General features: G+C 44.3%; 1 protein-coding gene across 1 annotated transcript in view; it reads right to left on the bottom strand.

Annotated features, from left to right (window-relative positions):
* Positions 1 to 20,883, bottom strand: part of NR1I2 (nuclear receptor subfamily 1 group I member 2) — a 50,488-nt gene that overhangs the window by 17,097 nt on the left and 12,508 nt on the right. Inside the window, exons 2-4 of the mRNA XM_063446059.1 lie at positions 2,757 to 3,021; positions 1,389 to 1,519; positions 338 to 525 (exon numbers count right to left, since the gene is read on the bottom strand). Coding sequence (XP_063302129.1) covers positions 338 to 525; positions 1,389 to 1,519; positions 2,757 to 2,938 — 501 coding nt within the window. The 5' untranslated portion in view covers positions 2,939 to 3,021. The remainder of the gene's footprint in view (positions 1 to 337; positions 526 to 1,388; positions 1,520 to 2,756; positions 3,022 to 20,883) is intronic.

Below are 20,883 nucleotides of genomic sequence, written 5' to 3'. Positions count from 1 at the left end.
AACCTCATAAGGGCCTGAAATTTACCTTGCAGCCCTGTCAGGACAAGGTCCTTGACATCAAATGCCTTTTCAACTAAAATATTTACAATTGGCAGATACACCCCTGTCTGACGGCACTCTGATCCTCCAGTTCTTAGTGCCTGGGTTCAGAGGTACATGTGCATGGTGGGCAATATCAATACATCCCTGACCATTGAGCTAACCTGGACCTTTCTTCCATAGATCCTGTAGAGGGAAGACTCATGCATTTTGTTTTATACCTGATTAAAGGTTATGTCAGATGTGTGGGTTCTGCAGACTGTTCAGGGTTACCATATACTGATAGCTTGGCCATTACCCGGAAGTTCCTGAAGTAGGTGAAATTGAAGTCGAAGGTCTTGTCCTGGGCGTCCAACAGCTGCCCCACAAGCTTATGCTGCTCCTCCGTTAGGCTGGGTGATACCATTATGGGTGATGATTCGGACAGCTTCTGTTTCTTCCTAATTAGTGCGCGGCGCTGCTCCACTGCTTCATCTGACATGATTACTGCAAGTAGAGGGACACCAGGTGATCCGCATGAGCTGGACTGACCCAAGGCAAGATAATGGCACAAACAATGTTCAACCACAAGCAAGCCTGGACTTTTCAGGACAATCTCAGTGACCAATGGCTAGTGGAAATTTTGAGCCCTGATATAAGGACATGAAAGCCAAGCTACAATGTGAGGGTCACCCTCAGTGCATCACCAATAAGGTAGGTATCGGATCGTAGAAAACACTGAAATGTCTACAAGGGCTGGAATGGAGAGGAAGACAAAATCCACCAATCTGGCAGATTTGGTGAAAACAGTCAAACTTCACAATGGACTCTTATCTATCACCTGTTATTGGCATTTACATAGCACCCACTAATTCTACAGGGCATTACAATATTATAAAGGTGGAATTATAAAACAACTGGGCAATTATAAATGAAGACCTGGTTGACGAAGACCCTGATCAAACAAACTTACAACCTAGAGAAATTTCAGAATAAAAACACAATAGGAAGCACAAGCGATAGGGTGAGAAAGTGGTAGAATTGGACGATGATAGTGAAGGAGAGGGTGGTCCCACTAATTAAGAGAGTAATGACAGTTATCCTGGGAGTAGGATAGGCTATTCTGAAGAGGTGGGGTTTCTTGAAGACTAGAGGAAAGTCTGATGGGAGGTGGCAGGCTGTTCTAAAGGAGAAGAGTCACCTATGCAGTGCATGCTGAATATAAATTTTACATGAAAAATGCCACAAGTAATTTTTGTGACTGTTCCTGGCCCATGACTGTGTATGGATAAACAGGGGATCCTGTGAATAGGAAGCAGACTGTGGTTTGATGTTGGCACTATCCCACAGCTACATACAATAATACTCACACTCCTTCTTCATCCCGATGTCCAGGCACTTCTTTAGCCGGCAGGCCTGGCAGTGGCGCCGGTTATTTTTGTTGATGACACAGGAATTTTGGAAGGGACAGCTAAGCCGAAGGTCCCTCTTCATTGCTCGCCTGGAACAATTAGAGAGCCAGGGAAAGGGGTTTGTTAGTGGAGATACAGCAGACAACAAAGAATAGGTAGAGAGCCGGGGAAAGGGGTTTGTTAGTGGAGATACAGCAGACGACAAGGAAACGGTAGAGAGCCGGGGAAAGGGGTTTGTTAGTGGAGATACAACAGACGACAAGGAACAAGTAGAGAGCCGGGCAAAGGGGTTTGTTAGTGGAGATACAGCAGACGACAAGGAACATGATATTGATCAACCATCACTGAGTAGCTATGAGATTATCACAGACAGACGTGGATCGATAGGATGTTAATCTGTTATTATCAATGTGCGGGCCGGGGAGATCATTAAAAATGTAACATTTATTATTCAAACATACAAAATGTAGGTGATCATGTGTCTGGGTTTGCACCGAAATATAATTATACAGAATTCTATTAAAGGCTACCTGTACCTCATTTTGTGGTCTTAAAAAGAGAACAAGATATTGGCTATTTGTTGTCCTAGCAGGTTTGCTATCATATGTATAGTTTGGGAGAAAAAAAATATTTAAATACCGTAGGTTTTTCTTCTTTCAATCAATTTGGCATTGCCGAAGAATTAACCAATTGATAATTGAGCAGAATAGACGGGCAGTAATTTTGCTCTCCACCCATAGAAACCACGGCATGTGTGCTGTGGTTGCTACGGTAACTCCCTAGTCAGTGCTATTGGATGTCACACTGTTAGGATGCGGGCACGCTGGTAACAAGGCCTGCGTGTTGGCATCATGAAGGAGATTTGACCTGCTGGGGATGTGTTCCCAAACAGAGCAAATCACAGAGGTCTGCAGGTGGAGCGCGGGCAGGTGGGGGTAACGCAAAGCGTAACTCTCACAAAGCTGAGGAATACCAGCGCTGAAACGAGGTACAGTGAGTAAATCTCATTATTTTACATTGAATACCGGTACATCATGGATGTCGGTGATATATAATGTATTCAATGCATTAACATATCAACGTGACACAAAGTGACAACTAGCAGAGCTTTTCGATTAAAGGAATAGTGGACGTCATTAATGGCTCCTTCTCGTAGAGCATTTATACGTAAATAGACTCAATTAATGGATTTTCAATATTGGAATGATTTGACCTTCAGTGAAGTTCAGGGTGAGAGGACCATTAGATGGCTGGTCTATGTGGGTATATTTAGACAGATTATTCTCCCCTGTGGTGTACATCATCTAAGCCCAGGAAACTGCTCACCTGAAGAAGCCTTTGCATCCCTCACATGTCATGGCATTGAAATGATATCCTGTAGCTTTGTCACCACATGCACGGCAGATTTTGGGATCCCCATCATCGTCATCTTCGCCTGTTCCATCTTCTTCCTCCTCCTCCTCCTCCTCCTCTTCTTCCATTATATTGTCTATCTGAAACTTGGACATGGCGTGGTCACAGCGTCCAGATCACTGGATCAGACAATTCTCATGTCTAGGTACCGACCTCATGAGTGGCCACAGAAATGAGACTAAAAGAAAACAGGATTTTCTATTAACATGGGGACCTCAACCTAGAACAGCTGGGAGAACAGAACTAGCGTGGCCGAAGCCTACAGTAACAGAAATTTCATAAATGCAGAAACGGTTCAATGCCAAGTTATTTTTATTTTCTAAAATGTATTATAATTTATTATAATCTTATTTAGATCTGTACCATCGCTTTCTTTAATCCCGGTGACTGAGATGGCAGGATATTTGCTATCCACACCAGACACCTTGATTTAAACCCACCCAATGCGTACACAGCTCCCACCTGGATATAAACCCTATAATCTGTGCAGCATCACAGTACGTCAGACACCTCTGGCTGCATATTTAAACTGTGTTGTCATTTTATAAAACATGGGTCACGGCCGCTAGTAGTCTCAGACTAGCAAATAGTGGATAAAGAATAGAGATATGTTAATCAAACATCTTACAGACCAGGGAGGAGGATCCAACTCCTACGATGCTACCCTTCATTATTTCTGCCCATTACCACGAAACCCTGGGAATCTGCCCATTCACCACAAAACCCTGGGAATCTGCCCATTCACCACAAAACCCTGGGAATCTGCCCATTCACCCCATACCCTGGGAATCTGCCCATTCACCCCATACCCTGGGAATCTGCCCATTCACCACAAAACCCTGGGAATCTGTCCATTCACCCCATACCCTGGGAATCTGCCCATTCACCCCATACCCTGGGAATCTGCCCATTCACCCCATACCCTGGGAATCTGCCCATTCACCCCATACCCTGGGAATCTGCCCATTCACCCCATACCCTGGGAATCTGCCCATTCACCCCATACCCTGGGAATCTGCCCATTCACCCCATACCCTGGGAATCTGCCCATTCACCCCATACCCTGGGAATCTGCCCATTCACCCCATACCCTGGGAATCTGTCCATTCACCCCATACCCTGGGAATCTGTCCATTCACCCCATACCCTGGGAATCTGTCCATTCACCCCATACCCTGGGAATCTGTCCATTCACCCCATACCCTGGGAATCTGTCCATTCACCCCATACCCTGGGAATCTGTCCATTCACCCCATACCCTGGGAATCTGTCCATTCACCCCATACCCTGGGAATCTGTCCATTCACCCCATACCCTGGGAATCTACCCATTCACCACAAAACCCTGGGAATCTGCCCATTCACCCCATACCCTGGGAATCTGCCCATTTAATCTGATACCCTGGGAATCTGCCCATTACCACGAAACCCTGGGAATCTGTCCATTCACCACAAAACCCTAGGAATCGGCCCATTACCACGAAACCCTGGGAATCTGCCCATTTATTCTGATACCCTGTGAATCTGCCCATTTAGTCTGATACCCTGTGAATATGCCCATTCAGTCTGATACCCTGTGAATATGCCCATTCAGTCTTCTATAGATTGGTCACCTATATGGGTCTAATAGAATATTTAAAGGTCCAAACATTAATGGAGAATATGTTTTAAAACAGAAAGCAAACACTTTTCAACCGCTTATTGACCAGATTGTTTTTCAATTTTCTTACCGTTAAGGACCAGGGCTGTTTTTACATTTCTGCTGTGTTTGTGTTTAGCTGTAATTTTCCTATTACTCATTTACTGTACCCACATATATTGTATACAGTTTTTCTCGCCATTATGGTCTTTCTAAAGATACCATTATTTTCATCAGATCATATAATTTACTATAAAATGATTATAAATTATGATGAAAAAAAAAAAAAAAAAAAAAAACAACACACCTTTTCTAACTTTGACCCCCAATATCTGTTACACATGTACAACCGCCAAAAAACACCCATGCTAAATAGTTTCTAAATTTTGTCCTGAGTTTAGAAATACCATTGTTAACATGTTCTTAGCTTTTTTTGCAAGTTATAGGGCAATAAGTACAAGTAGCACTTTGCTATTTCCAAACCATTTTTTTTCAAAATTAACGAAAGTTACATTGTAACACTAATATCTGTCAGGAATCCCCAAATAACCCTTTACATGTATATATTTTGTAACAGAAGAACAACCTAAGGTATTAAATTTGGGGTATTTTGACTCAACCATTGGGGTATTTTGATGCAACCATTTTACCACCAATCTATGCCAAATTTAAAAAAAACCAAAAATAATAATTGGTGATTTTTTTGACACACATAGCAATGTAATAATACATGTACTGAGAACTTTAAGGGTTACTGTCAAAGAACACCCCAATATGTGTTCAGCAACATCTCCTGAGTACAGGGATACCACCCATGTATAAGTGTGTTGGGTTCTCTGGGGGCTAAAAGACCTTATCTGGAGGGTGCGCATTCCAGTTTTTTCCAACTTGGGATTTTCACAGCTGGTCATCGAGCACCAATGTCCTATTTGGGGCATTTTTTAAGCCGGCCAATGTAATTTATCCCCATCAAACTATATATTTTTGAAAAGTAGACATCCCAGGGTATTCAATATGGGGTATGTCCAGTCTTTTTTTGTAGCCACTTAGTCACAAACACTGGTTTTATGGTATCTTGGATAGTTACAGGGTAAAACTCAGTGCAAATTAAATTATCTGGACTTTCTGCCTGGGTCATCAGGCAGGTCCCCCAAATGGCAATCAATAAAATTACATAATTATGTAAAAATATTACATAGATATGCATGTAGAATTTAAATATATATACATATTTATATATTTGAAGTCTACGTGTATATTTATGAAATTATTTATGTAATTATGTATATGGACATATGCATATTTCGGGTTATTTTTATTTATATATATATATATATATATATAATTTCATTCTAAGTGTATTTTGATATAAATATATATACATTAATATCAAAATACAATTAGAATAAAATTACATATCTATTTTTTTTATTTTTATTATTTTTACATTTTATATTTTGGGTCGACTAGTACAGTTCCGTTCGTGTATTATCAATTTACCGAACGGCACAGCGTTTGTATGAATTTGGAACAGAGTGATGGATGAGGATTTCAGTGGTGTTCGTGGGAAGCAGTGTCCGAAATCAGTTCCATGAGTTTGTCGACAAACACCGCTGGGCGTTCGACTGTCCAAGATGGCCACCGCCACGTGTTCGTTCATATGAACGACGACCACCCAGCCGACCGTTCGGGAGTTGGAAGTGTCTGCGGTTAACCACAATGTTAATGAGGGCAGAAAGGTTAATGAGCAGCATACTTCCCTGCTGGGTGGCCTGCCATTCGGTAGTTTGTTGGTATTTGGATGAATGCAAGCAGAAAACATACAAACAACTGGCAATAACCGAACAAACAGACGAATCAGGTTTTAAATAATAATCCAAAGGCAGAGAGGTCTGCCACAGTATGGCTCTGTAAAGGGAATTTCACATTCTAGAGACCAGTTCAATACACAGCTATCCTGCATGCAATTCAATACACATTATACACAGCATACTAAAACCAAGGCTGCGATTGGATCATGGTGGCTGTGAGGAAGCAATGGAATCTGGACAGACTGGCTGCATGAGGGAGAGTGTGGAAGTACAGGGTAGGACATGTTTCTCCAGAAAAGGAAAAAAATACTGTTTTACATTTATTGTTTGTGCAAATGTAAAAATAAATCAATATTGTACAGAGAGTGTCTGGTGGATTTCCCCTGAATTCTAACCCGCCTCTCACCACATGTTGGGCGAGGTGCAGGAGGGTCCATTACTGTTCGGACTTTTAAGCACTCGCCGTTGGTAGTTATTTGTGCCCAGCTCCGGCTGACGCAGTGTTTAACGTTTCGCACAGTGTCTAGAAATGACAGAGCCACAGCCTCATCCTTATCTGAAGTAAAGCGAAAAAACCAAAATCCGACAATGTCGGAAATATTCACCCAAACTGCGTGTTTCTTTATGGGGAAATCCAAGTGACAAAGTAAGAACAAGATTAACGTGCGGTTTACTGATCCCACTCTGTGGCTTGGATGTGCCAGGATCAACTGGACGGCGTGGGAAAGAGATTCAAAGATCCCAGTTAATTTATAATAAAGAATTAATCCCTTAAAACGTAGAATAAACTAATCCTTTGCTACCTTCACTGTGTCTGATTACCATGTGCCGACAGGGATCGTCTCTGACTTTATTAACAACGAGTACTCTATAGCCCCCAGCAGTCATTAACTGAAGAGGTAATTTCAGAAAAGGACAGACATACAGCACTACTGGCCCTTTAACACATAGGATTCTTGGCATGAGATGTCCAGCAAGCAGGTATTTACAGAACATTGACTCTGGAGTATTTGTGTTTGTTTTAAATCTTGTATTCCTGAAATAACATAAAGCTTAGCCGTTTCTTTCTCTTGGGCAATATAAGCATCACAGCAGCCCACTGCAGTGGTTATAGTACCAACCTACCGCTACCTCCGTAGGTGTAACTACTGCATTAGCAATACGGACAGCGATGGGTTGGACTGCAGGCACCCAGGTGTGTGTCAAATAATATCAGTTTGACACAAAGCTTGGAGACAGTGCCAGGGCACAGAGTGCATCTTTAAATAGTCACCCTATTAACTATTCCAGGGGTATAAAATGATGCATTTATCACGGATCCGTCCGCTGTATGCGAATGATTGTAATTCTCCCTCCTAAGGGACGCCATCCTAATTGGCGATCTGCTGGCAGATTATGTCGCCAGGAGCCATGACACATTACGTTTAAACCTGCACTATAATCTGGGGTACAAACTGGAATGCGAGATTACAGATTTCTTATGAACTGAAACTAAATTGCATGTGAGAGATGTGTGCGGGAAACGGAATTAATCAAATATTTAGATTTTGAAATTTTCTTTCATGGCGACTTTGCGTTCCACCATTGACCTTCGCTTTTGATTAAACTGTTATTAAATGCAGCAAAATACCAACCTTTCATTAGACTAATTTCTACGGAGTGATTGTTCCGCTTTAATCAAAGTCTAGATTTGTCCAAATCGGGTGATGGGTAGATTAATGACGTGAACAGAGAGAGTTGAATTTTTATCATCAATTTAATTAAATTTATATTAAACTGCTGACTGTATCCTTCTTGGTAAAACATGTTTAAATAAATTAATATGGACTTTACTATAAAAGTTTATTACACGATGATATGTTTAAACAAACAGTGTCATCAGAATGAAAAAGATATAACTTAATAGCAGCTAGGATCTTGAAAGATCCTGTATACGTATAACTAGACAATCTAGTGACACAGAGATTGGTCGCAGAAAAAAACGCCATCCTGACTAAGTCATTAGCTACTAAGTGGAAACAAAAAAAAGGACTTGTAGTGCAGTAAGTAGAGATACTCTATGAAGAAGTTAACCTACTACACTATCAGTCCTTTTTGTTTTTCTTTTTTTGTCATAACATACATTCCCTAAAGGACACGTCCGGCGCTAACCCTTCTTTTCCGGTTGTATCATGAGAATGAGAACACTTATCTTTTTGAAATTATCTGCTTTAAAGGGACAGTCCAGGCTGGAGCGGACACATTTGTTTTTTAATCATTATACAAATAATACAATAACAACGAGCGCAAAAACAAATTAAAGGGACACTATAGTCACCAAAACAACTTTAGCATAATGAAGCAGTTTTGGTGTATAGATCATGCCCCTGCAGTCTGATTGCTCAATTCTCTACATTTTAGGAGTTAAAACACTTCTATGCAGCCCTAGTCACACCTCCCTGAATGTAACTTGCACAGCCTCCCTAAACACTTCCTGTAAAGAACCATCTAATGTTTACACTTCCTTTACTGTAAATTCTGAATTTCTTATCCTCTGCTCTGTTAATAGCTTGCTAGACCTTGCAGAAGCCTCCTGTATGTAAATCAAAGTTCATTTTACAAAGCAGGAGATAATAACTTTTAAAGTAATTAACAACTGATTAAAAATTAAACCATTTTTTTTTATGCAGACTGTGTTAGTCGCATCCAGGGGAAGTGTGGCTAGGGCTGCATGAACAGAACCAAAAGTGATTTAACTCATAAATGGCAGTGAATTGAGCAGTGAGACTGCAGGGACATGATCTATAAACCAAGCTGTTTTGGTGACTATAGTGTCCCTTTAAAATAATTTTAAAAAGACACACTAGGTTCCTGCATTCTCTCAAAGGACATATGTTTTTTAGATTCTGCAATAGGTTCTTACAAAGTGACTCAACCAATCATGACGCTCACTTACAGGAACACTCCAAGCACCGTAACCACAACATTGTAGTGGTTATGGTGTCAGACGCACTCTGATGCTGTCCCATGGTAAGTGGTCAAACCATTTTAATATGCTCTTCTGGGCATCAGTGGTTGCAGCCCCTGTTTCTGGTTTTCTCCTTTAGGAGAATCTGGTTAGCACTACAGAGCTAGACAAACCATGCCGGACTGCACTCCCTGACTGAGAGCGACAGCCAATGAGCGAGGCCGGGGCTTGGCTGTAGTTGTTATGGTGCTTGGAGTGATCCTTGAAACTCTATCACAATGCTGAACTTATCCATAAACAATGCTTGCCAGGCTTTCTGTTATTGTATGGTAATGTGAAGCTGGAGGTTGGAAGGAAAGGGTCTCTATTGTAAAGGTAATGTCACTGCATTAATGTACTTGCGCAAGACACCAAATGATATTATTATTATGTTATTATTTATATAGCGCCAACAAATTCCGCAGCGCTTTACAATGGGTGGACGAACAAACATGTATTTGTAACCAGACATGTTGGACACCCAGTAATAGAGGGATTGAGGGCCCTGCTCAGTGAGTTTACATGTTAGAGGGAGTGGGGTATAGTGACACAGTAACACAGGGATTGAGGGCCTGCTCAGTGAGTTTACATGTTAGAGGGAGTGGGGTATAGTGACACAGTAACAGAGGGATTGAGGGCCCTGCTCAGTGAGTTTACATGTTAGAGGGAGTGGGGTATAGTGACACAGTAACAGAGGGATTGAGGGCCCTGCTCAGTGAGTTTACATGTTAGAGGGAGTGGGGTATAGTGACACAGTAACAGAGGGATTGAGGGCCTGCTCAGTGAGTTTACATGTTAGAGGGAGTGGGGTATAGTGACACAGTAACAGAGGGATTGAGGGCCCTGCTCAGTGAGTTTACATGTTAGAGGGAGTGGGGTATAGTGACACAGTAACAGAGGGATTGAGGGCCTGCTCAGTGAGTTTACATGTTAGAGGGAGTGGGGTATAGTGACACAGTAACAGGGATTGAGGGCTCTGCTCAGTGAGTTTACATGTTAGAGGGAGTGGGGTATAGTGACAGTAACAGAGGGATTGAGGACCTGCTCAGTGAGTTTACATGTTAGAGGGAGTGGGGTATAGTGACACAGTAACAGAGAGATTGAGGGTCCTGCTCAGTGAGTTTACATGTTAGAGGGAGTGGGGTATAGTGACACAGTAACAGAGGGATTGAGGGCCCTGCTCAGTGAGTTTACATGTTAGAGGGAGTGGGGTATAGTGACACAGTAATAGAGGGATTGAGGGCCTGCTCCGTGAGCTTACATGTTAGAGGGAGTGGGGTATAGTGACACAGTAACAGAGGGATTGAGGGCCTGCTCAGTGAGTTTACATGTTAGAGGGAGTGGGGTATAGTGACACAGTAACAGAGGGATTGAGGGCCCTGCTCAGTGAGTTTACATGTTAGAGGGAGTGGGGTATAGTGACACAGTAACAGAGGGATTGAGGGCCTGCTCAGTGAGTTTACATGTTAGAGGGAGTGGGGTATAGTGACACAGTAACAGGGATTGAGGGCTCTGCTCAGTGAGTTTACATGTTAGAGGGAGTGGGGTATAGTGACAGTAACAGAGGGATTGAGGACCTGCTCAGTGAGTTTACATGTTAGAGGGAGTGGGGTATAGTGACACAGTAACAGAGGGATTGAGGGCCCCGCTCAGTGAGTTTACATGTTAGAGGGAGTGGGGTATAGTGACACAGTAACAGAGGGATTGAGGGGCCTGCTCAGTGAGTTTACATGTTAGAGGGAGTGGGGTATACTGACACAGTAACAGAGGGATTGAGGGCCTGCTCAGTGAGTTTGCATGTTAGAGGGAGTGGGGTATAGTGACACAGTACCAGAGGGATTGAGGGCCCTGCTCAGTGAGTATACATGTTAGAGGGAGTGGGGTATAGTGACACAGTAACAGAGGGATCAAGGGCCTGCTCAGTGAGTTTACATGTTAGAGGGAGTGGGGTATAGTGACACTCCCTCCTGAGGGCCTGCTCAGTGAGTTTACATGTTAGAGGGAGTGGGGTATAGTGACACAGTAACAGAGGGATTGAGGGCCCTGCTCAGTGAGTTTACATGTTAGAGGGAGTGGGGTATAGTGACACAGTAACAGAGGGATTGGGGGCCTGCTCAGTGAGTTTACATGTTAGAGGGAGTGGGGTATAGTGACACAGTAACAGAGGGATTGAGGGCCTGCTCAGTGAGCTTACATGTTAGAGGGAGTGGGGTATAGTGACACAGTAACAGAGGGATTGAGGGCCCTGCTCAGTGAGGTTACATGTTAGAGGGAGTGGGGTATAGTGACACAGTAACAGAGGGATTGAGGGCCCTGCTCAGTGAGGTTACATGTTAGAGGGAGTGGGGTATAGTGACACAGTAACAGAGGGATTGAGGGCCTGCTCAGTGAGGTTACATGTTAGAGGGAGTGGGGTATAGTGACACAGTAACAGAGGGATTGAGGGCCTGCTCAGAGAGTTTACATGTTAGAGGGAGTGGGGTATAGTGACGCAGTAACAGAGGGATCGAGGGCCTGCTCAGTGAGTTTACATGTTAGAGGGAGTGGGGTATAGTGACACAGTAACAGAGGGATTGAGGGCCTGCTCAGAGAGCTTACATGTTAGAGGGAGTGGGGTATAGTGACACAGTAACAGAGGGATTGAGGGCCCTGCTCAGTGAGTTTACATGTTAGAGGGAGTGGGGTATAGTGACACAGTAACAGAGGGATTGAGGGCCCTGCTCAGTGAGTTTACATGTTAGAGGGAGTGGGGTATAGTGACACAGTAACAGAGGGATTGGGGGCCTGCTCAGTGAGTTTACATGTTAGAGGGAGTGGGGTATAGTGACACAGTAACAGAGGGATTGAGGGCCTGCTCAGTGAGCTTACATGTTAGAGGGAGTGGGGTATAGTGACACAGTAACAGACGGATTGAGGGCCTGCTCAGTGAGTTTACATGTTAGAGGGAGTGGGGTATAGTGACACAGTAACAGACGGATTGAGGGCCTGCTCAGTGAGTTTACATGTTAGAGGGAGTGGAGTATAGTGACACAGTAACAGAGGGATTGAGGGCCCTGCTCAGTGAGCTTACATGCTAGAGGGAGTGGGGTATAGTGACACAGTAACAGAGGGATTGAGGCCCTGCTCAGTGAGCTTACATGCTAGAGGGAGTGGGGTATTGTGACACAGTAACAGAGGGATGGAGGGTCTTGCTCAGTGAGCTTACATGTTAGAGGGAGTGGGGTATAGTGACACAGTAACAGAGGGATGGAGGGCCTGCTCAGTGAGTTTACATGTTAGAGGGAGTGGGGTATAGTGACACAGTAACAGATGGATTGAGGGCCCTGCTCAGTGAGCTTACATGCTAGAGGGAGTGAGGTATAGTGACATAGTAACAGAGGGATTGAGGGCCTGCTCAGTGAGTTTACATGTTAGAGGGAGTGGGGTATAGTGACACAGTAACAGAGGGATTGAGGGCCCTGCTCAGTGAGCTTACATGTTAGAGGGAGTGGGGTATAGTGACACAGTAACAGAGGGATTGAGGCCCTGCTCAGTGAGGTTACATGTTAGAGGGAGTGGGGTATAGTGACACAGTAACAGAGGGATTGAGGGCCCTGCTCAGTGAGCTTACATGCTAGAGGGAGTGGGGTAAAGTGACATAAAAGGTAAGGATAGTATTAGACTAATGACAGTTGCAAGAGAGGAATCAGTCGGGAGCTATTAACAGTTTAATTGATAGGCATGTGCATGGAAAACATTTTCGGTCCGGTATTTCGAAATTTGGGACTTCCGCATTTCAGGACTTCCGCAATTCGGCATTTCCACACTTCGGAATTCAGCACTGAGTGGTGGGTGGGGGTCCTAAATTAGAATAAGGGGGGGGGGACCTAATGTCCTCCCCCCTGGCCCCCACCCCTGAGCAGTGGGTGGGGGCTCTAAAAACTAATAAAGGGTCACTATACCCAATGTCCTCCCCTCTGGCCCCCACCCCTCAACGGTGGGTGGGGGCCCTAAATACTAATAATGTCCTCCCCCTGGCCCTGAGCGGTGGTTGGGGTCCCTAAATTAGAATAAGGGGGGGGGGAACTAATGTGCATCGGGTGGGGGCCCTAAATAAAAAATTAACCCTCCCTCCCCAGGTGACTAGGGGTCCCCAAACCCCTAGTCACCCCCCTCCCCAAAAAAACTAACCCCTACCTACCCCCCACACCCTAAAAATAATGAGGGGGGGACCATTAACTAAGTACCTGTAAGAAGAAATAAAATAAAACTTACCATTTGATGTTTTCTTTCTTCTAAATTCTTCATTTTCAGCCCCAAAAAAGGCCAAATAAAAAATCCATAATAACCGACACACTTAAAAAAATATATATATACAAATTTTCACCCATGGGGGCCCCGCCCTGCAATTAGGCTCAGAGCACTCTGATTGGTGGGTTTAAGCCATCCAATCAGAGTGCTCTGACAGGTAAATAAAGAGACTGACAGGTAAGTCTCTACATTTACCTGTCACAGCACTCTGGTTGGCTTGAAATCCACCAATCAGAGTGCTCTGTGTCATTTTACACAGCGTGGGAAAGTTCTTTGGAATTGACGCTGTGTAGTTTGACTCATAACTCTCTGATTGGTTACTTTCAATCCACCAATCAGACCTTTTTGTTTTTAACCCCTTAAGGACCAAACTTCTGGAATAAAAGGGAATCATGACGTGTCTCACACGTCATGTGTCCTTAAGGGGTTAAACAGTGAGCAGCCATAGGCCACAGGCTGCTCACTATTTAATAGACATGCCCCTACTCGCGGTATAGCGAGTAGGGGCATAATTTACTAATACTAAGTAATCTTTACTTAGTATTAGTAAATTTGGCTGAAAGACCAATTCATGTCTTTCAGCCTTTTAGTAGCTAGCTCCCTAATACCGTGGGAATTAGGGAGTTATCTACTTATTCATTCCTGTCATTACACTGACTGGCTAAGTAACTTACATTTTATATGAATGTATGTTACTTGATTGTGGTAAGTGTTGCAAATGCTGACAGCTGAATCCTGGCTACGTTTGTATACTTTTTATTTAAAATTGTATACAATGTAACATTCTTCATTCTTCCACTGGGTAAGTATATTAGTTCTTATGCAATACTGTGCTTCGGAACTTCGACACTGCGACACTTCAGCACTTCGACACTTCGGAAATTCGGTAATTTCGGTACTTCAACAATTCGGTAATTCATCTATTCGGAAGTACCCGAATGTCCGAATTTCCCGAAATTCATCCGAATTCACATTCGGACGGAAACGAATTGCACATGTCTATTAATTGATACGCTTTTATGAAGAAGTGAGTTTTTAATGATTTTTTTTGAAGGAGTGGAGACTGGGTGAGCATCTAACGGAGGAGGGAAGCGAGTTCCACAGGAATGGTGCAGCCCTGGAGAAGTCTTGAAGGCGAGCATCAGAGGTGGGAGTACGGACAGAAGATAGACGTAAGTCTTCAGCAGAGCGTAAGGGCCTAGACAGGACATACTTGTGTATAAGGGAGGATAGATAGGTGGGAGCAGCATTATGTAGCGATTTGAAAGCGAGAACCAGAATTGTAAATATATTTACCAGACTGCTTCAGGGTGTTCTTTACCTCTATAATTGTAAATCGGCACTATATAAATGTTAATTATAATCCTTGCATGATGCGGTTTATGGATAAATATTTTCGAACCCAGCTTTTTTCAACCTAAAATGTGCAATCCCCTGGTAAATCCGAACCTCCTGGTTATATCCCAGAATTCAGAGACATGTCCCGCGCCGGTGGGCTGCTCTTCCTTTCGTCTCACGGTTTAGTTTGTAGCGAAGCTCTAGTCCTGACAAGGACTTTTCTCAGCTGTATCCGTGGTAACTGGAACAAGTCGCTGTGAAGCGAATAGCTCTCCTCCTCCCCAGTAACTGGACGACACACAGTTCTGGGAGTACAACTGACTTTATTGAGCCACACTCGGCTATTTATGCACGGACCCCCAGCATGGGGTCTTCATTTAACCCAACACAAACCCCTCCGAAGCGTCCCTGTGTCTGGGAGATAATGGAGTCAAAGCTTAGATTGTGATATAAGTCAGATAAAAATAAATAAAACACAAATAATGTCTAAATTAAACGAAGGTTTCCTATATATCCAAAATATAATGAACTGAACGCAGCTTGTTTACCAAAATGGAGATATTTTGTGTTAAAATTTTATAGATACAGATATAGTCACAGGTTTTAATCTGAGACCCTCGCAACCAAACAGCCTCTTCAAAAATCAGTTACCATGGTAATGGATGATGCAGGAGATTGCATAGAAACACAAATATGGGTTTTTTCTATAAAAAGGGCAGGTTTGTCCTAATAAAGACCAAGGCTTCCTTTTTTCCATCTATATCAAATCACGAGACGCCATATGATCAGAGCTGAACAGGTTAACTTGCTGCTCACATATACAATGCTGATATTCGTCAAGGTTAACCCATTCAATACAGACAAGCGAGCGTTACACATCTTTTATTGTAACAGTCAATACATTTATTCAGCAATGAAACACTGAGCTTTATTCTTAGGAAACATATTGTTCACGGAAATTAATGGCCAGAACGTGTCACTCGACTACAATTACACAACCAGCGCAAATAAACTGCCTTTAAACCAAGGACGGAGGGGACGCGGATCCTGCGCTGTCCATTCAATGAAGAATAGACCGTCATTGTTAAGGAATATGACGTAGACTGCATAGGGACAAACATAATCAATGTAACAACAAAAATAAATCAATGTAACCCCTTCACCACCAGGAGTATCCTGGCAAGCGATCAGTTAATTTATATAAACTAACAGCGGCAGAATGTCTGCTTGATAAATTGATATTTCATACCTCCCAAGATTCCCTATTTAGGATATATTATTATATCCTATTATTATCCTAATAATTATTTTAGGATATATTATTCCCTATATTTTATTCCCTATATTGGCTGTCCGTATATTTCCCCTGTTTTTTTATGTTTTTTGACGGTTATTTCATGTGGTTTTTCTTTGACCGTTCGGGAGACTTCATACGAACGGAATCCTTTGTGTAGGGTGAGGAGGGTTGGCAGAGTATGTCTGAGTGTGCTGGCTGAGTGTTGTGTGCAAGGTGGCTAAATGGCGTTAATGGGTAGGGGGCAAAACATGCACACAGCAGTCAGAATCCCCTAGACACCTTTCCTGGTGGTCCAGTTTAGGAAGACCTGGATCCCTGGTGGACCACTGAAGAAAAAACTGGATCCCTGGTGGACCAGTGGAAGACGATACTGCCACCTGTACGATGTCACTATACCATACTGCCACTTGTACAATGTCACCATGCCACATGTACGATGTCACTATGTCACACTGCCCCCTGTACGATGTCACTATGTCACACTGCCACATGTACGATGTCACTATGTCACACTGCCACATGTACGATGTCACTATGTCACACTGCCACATGTACGATGTCACTGTCACAATGCCACCTGTACGATGTCACACTGCCACCTGTACGATGCCACTATGTAACACTGCCCCCTGTACGATGTCACACTGCCACCTGTACGATGTCACTATGTCACACTGCCACTTGTACAATGTCACCATGCCACACTGCCACCTGTATGATGTCACCGTGTCACACTGCCACCTGTACGATGTCACTGTGTCACACTGCCACCTGTACGATGTCACTGTGTCACACTGCCACCTGTACGATGTCACTGTCACACTGCCACTTGTACGATGTCACTGTCACACTGCCACTTGTACAATGTCACCATGCCACACTGCCACCTGTATGATGTCACCATGCCACACTGCCACCTGTATGATGTCACTATGTCACACTGCCACCTTTACGATGTCACTATGTCACACTGCCACCTGTATGATGTCACTGTGTCACACTGCCACCTGTACGATGTCACTATGTCACACTGCCACTTGTACAATGTCACCATGCCACACTGCCACCTGTATGATGTCACCATGCCACACTGCCACCTGTATGATGTCACCATGCCACACTGCCACATGTACGATGTCACTATGTCACACTGCCACCTGTACGATGTCACTGTGTCACACTGCCACCTGTACGATGTCACTATGTCACACTGCCACTTGTACAATGTCACCATGCCACACTGCCACTTGTACGATGTCACCATGCCACACTGCCACCTGTATGATGTCACCATGCCACACTGCCACATGTACGATGTCACTATGTCACACTGCCACCTGTACGATGTCACTATGTCACACTGCCACCTGTACGATGTCACTATGTCACACTGCCACCTGTACCATGTCACTATGTCACACTGCCACCTGTATGATGTCACTATGTACGCAGCACAGCTACTGCCACCTGTATGATGTCACTATGTCACACTGCCACCTGTACGATGTCACTGTCACACTGCCACCTGTACAATGTCACTATGTCACACTGCCACCTGTACGATGTCACTATGTCACACTGCCACTTGTACAATGTCACCATGCCACACTGCCACTTGTACGATGTCACCATGCCACACTGCCACCTGTATGATGTCACCATGCCACACTGCCACCTGTACGATGTCACTATGTCACACTGCCACCTGTACGATGTCACTATGTCACACTGCCACCTGTACGATGTCACTATGTCACACTGCCACCTGTACAATGTCACTATGTCACACTGCCACCTGTACAATGTCACTATGTCACACTGCCACCTGTACGATGTCACTATGTCACACTGCCACTTGTACAATGTCACCATGCCACACTGCCACTTGTACGATGTCACCATGCCACACTGCCACCTGTATGATGTCACCATGCCACACTGCCACATGTACGATGTCACTGTCACACTGCCACCTGTACGATGTCACTATGTCACACTGCCACCTGTACGATGTCACTATGTCACACTGCCACCTGTACCATGTCACTATGTCACACTGCCACCTGTATGATGTCACTATGTACGCAGCACAGCTACTGCCACCTGTACGATGTCACTGTCACACTGCCACCTGTACGATGTCACTATGTCACACTGCCACCTGTACGATGTCACTATGTCACACTGCCACCTGTACGATGTCACTATGTCACACTGCCACCTGTACGATGTCACTATGTCACACTGCCACCTGTACAATGTCACTATGTCACACTGCCACCTGTATGATGTCACTATGTCACACTGCCACCTGTACGATGTCACTATGTCACACTGCCACCTTTACGATGTCACTATGTCACACTGCCACCTGTACGATGTCACTATGTCACACTGCCACCTGTATGATGTCACTATGTACGCAGCACAGCTACTGCCACCTGTATGATGTCACTGTCACACTGCCACCTGTACGATGTCACTGTCACACTGCCACCTGTATGATGTCACTGTCACACTGCCACCTGTATGATGTCACTGTCACACTGCCACCTGTATGATGTCACTATGTCACTATGTCACACTGCCACCTGTATGATGTCACTATGTCACTATGTCACACTGCCACCTGTACGATGTCACTATGTCACTATGTCACACTGCCACCTGTACGATGTCACTATGTCACACTGCCACCTGTACCATGTCACTATGTCACACTGCCACCTGTACCATGTCACTATGTCACACTGCCACCTGTACAATGTCACTATGTCACACTGCCACCTGTATGATGTCTCTATGTACGCAGCACAGCTACTGCCACCTGTATGATGTCACTATGTCACACTGCCACCTGTACGATGTCACTGTCACACTGCCACCTGTACGATGTCACTGTCACACTGCCACCTGTACCATGTCACTATGTCACACTGCCACCTGTACCATGTCACTATGTCACACTGCCACCTGTACAATGTCACTATGTCACACTGCCACCTGTATGATGTCTCTATGTACGCAGCACAGCTACTGCCACCTGTATGATGTCACTATGTCACACTGCCACCTGTACGATGTCACTGTCACACTGCCACCTGTACGATGTCACTGTCACACTGCCACCTGTACGATGTCACTATGTCACACTGCCACCTGTATGATGTCACTATGTCACACTGCCACCTGTATGATGTCACTATGTCACACTGCCACCTGTATGATGTCACTATGTCACACTGCCACCTGTATGATGTCACTATGTCACACTGCCACCTGTATGATGTCACTGTGTCACACTGCCACCTGTATGATGTCACTGTGTCACACTGCCACCTGTATGATGTCACTGTGTCACACTGCCACCTGTATGATGTCACTGTGTCACACTGCCACCTGTACGATGTCACTGTGTCACACTGCCACCTGTACGATGTCACTATGTCACACTGCCACCTGTATGATGTCACTATGTACGCAGCACAGCTACTGCCACCTGTATGATGTCACTATGTCACACTGCCACCTGTACGATGTCACTATGTCACACTGCCACCTGTACGATGTCACTATGTCACACTGCCACCTGTACGATGTCACTATGTCACACTGCCACCTGTACGATGTCACTATGTCACACTGCCACCTGTACGATGTCACTATGTCACACTGCCACCTGTATGATGTCACTATGTCACACTGCCACCTGTATGATGTCACTATATATGCAGCACAGCTACTGCCACAAGGACATTGACTGTACCCCCAGCAGGTATAAAGAGTCGTATCACAACTGCACTAGATACGGCCTCAATACATCGCTTCCTCTGGAGAAATGCAAAATGGCCAAACGTGGAAGCTTCCATCAGCGCACACTAATTGAGCTCACAGGCAGGTCAGCTCTATGCAGCCCCTCCCCCCCCCCCCCCCAGATTGTCCCACTTTAGCACTAAACTGGATTTATAAACTCCGCCCCATGCGCCATAAATCCCACCATATTGCACATGGAGCACAATGCTTGTTGAAGAGGATAAACCCCGGAAGAGGGTTCAGTACATTTCTGCCAAAAACTGAAAAATCCACGAGTTCAATATAAGAACCAAAAGGCAAACTGCAAATGAATAGCAGATATTATGGTTCTATTCTCCAACTCAGAATGGCTGCTTTAAGCTACATTGTGCCCGCTCTCAGTATAATACAATTCAGAGTTTAGTGAATAAACCCCTAGTGTTTTCAAGCTCAGGTTAATGGCAGTAAGCCGGCGAGCTAAATCTGGTTAAATCTGTGGCCGCTCTTGTAACACACAGTGAATTGTTTGTGATACGGGCCCTGACACGTTATGTCAATCTGGGCTATCTGGGGTAATCTACCAAAACAACAGCACGTTCAGCAGCCGTGCCAGTCTGTGGCTAACCCTTACACTGCCACAGGATGATCTGAGCTGCTGGCTACAGGCTGACACTAGCCACATACCCCACAGTCATAGCCCGCTTTACACCTTCTGGGAGAGAAAAAATCCTCAGATTGTATTTATTATTATAAACAGCGATATGATATAGAGTGAGCAGGTTGATGGCCAGGTTACAGAATCAAAGGACTCAAAGAAACTGGGGAGAGATTCAGGAAATGAACCAAAATTATAGACCGACCAGGAATTCACTAGGGGGGGATTCTTCC

This window comes from Pelobates fuscus, chromosome 1 (assembly GCF_036172605.1).
Source record: "Pelobates fuscus isolate aPelFus1 chromosome 1, aPelFus1.pri, whole genome shotgun sequence".
Taxonomy (NCBI): Eukaryota; Metazoa; Chordata; class Amphibia; order Anura; family Pelobatidae; genus Pelobates; species Pelobates fuscus.
This window is presented reverse-complemented; position numbering and strand designations above follow the sequence as displayed.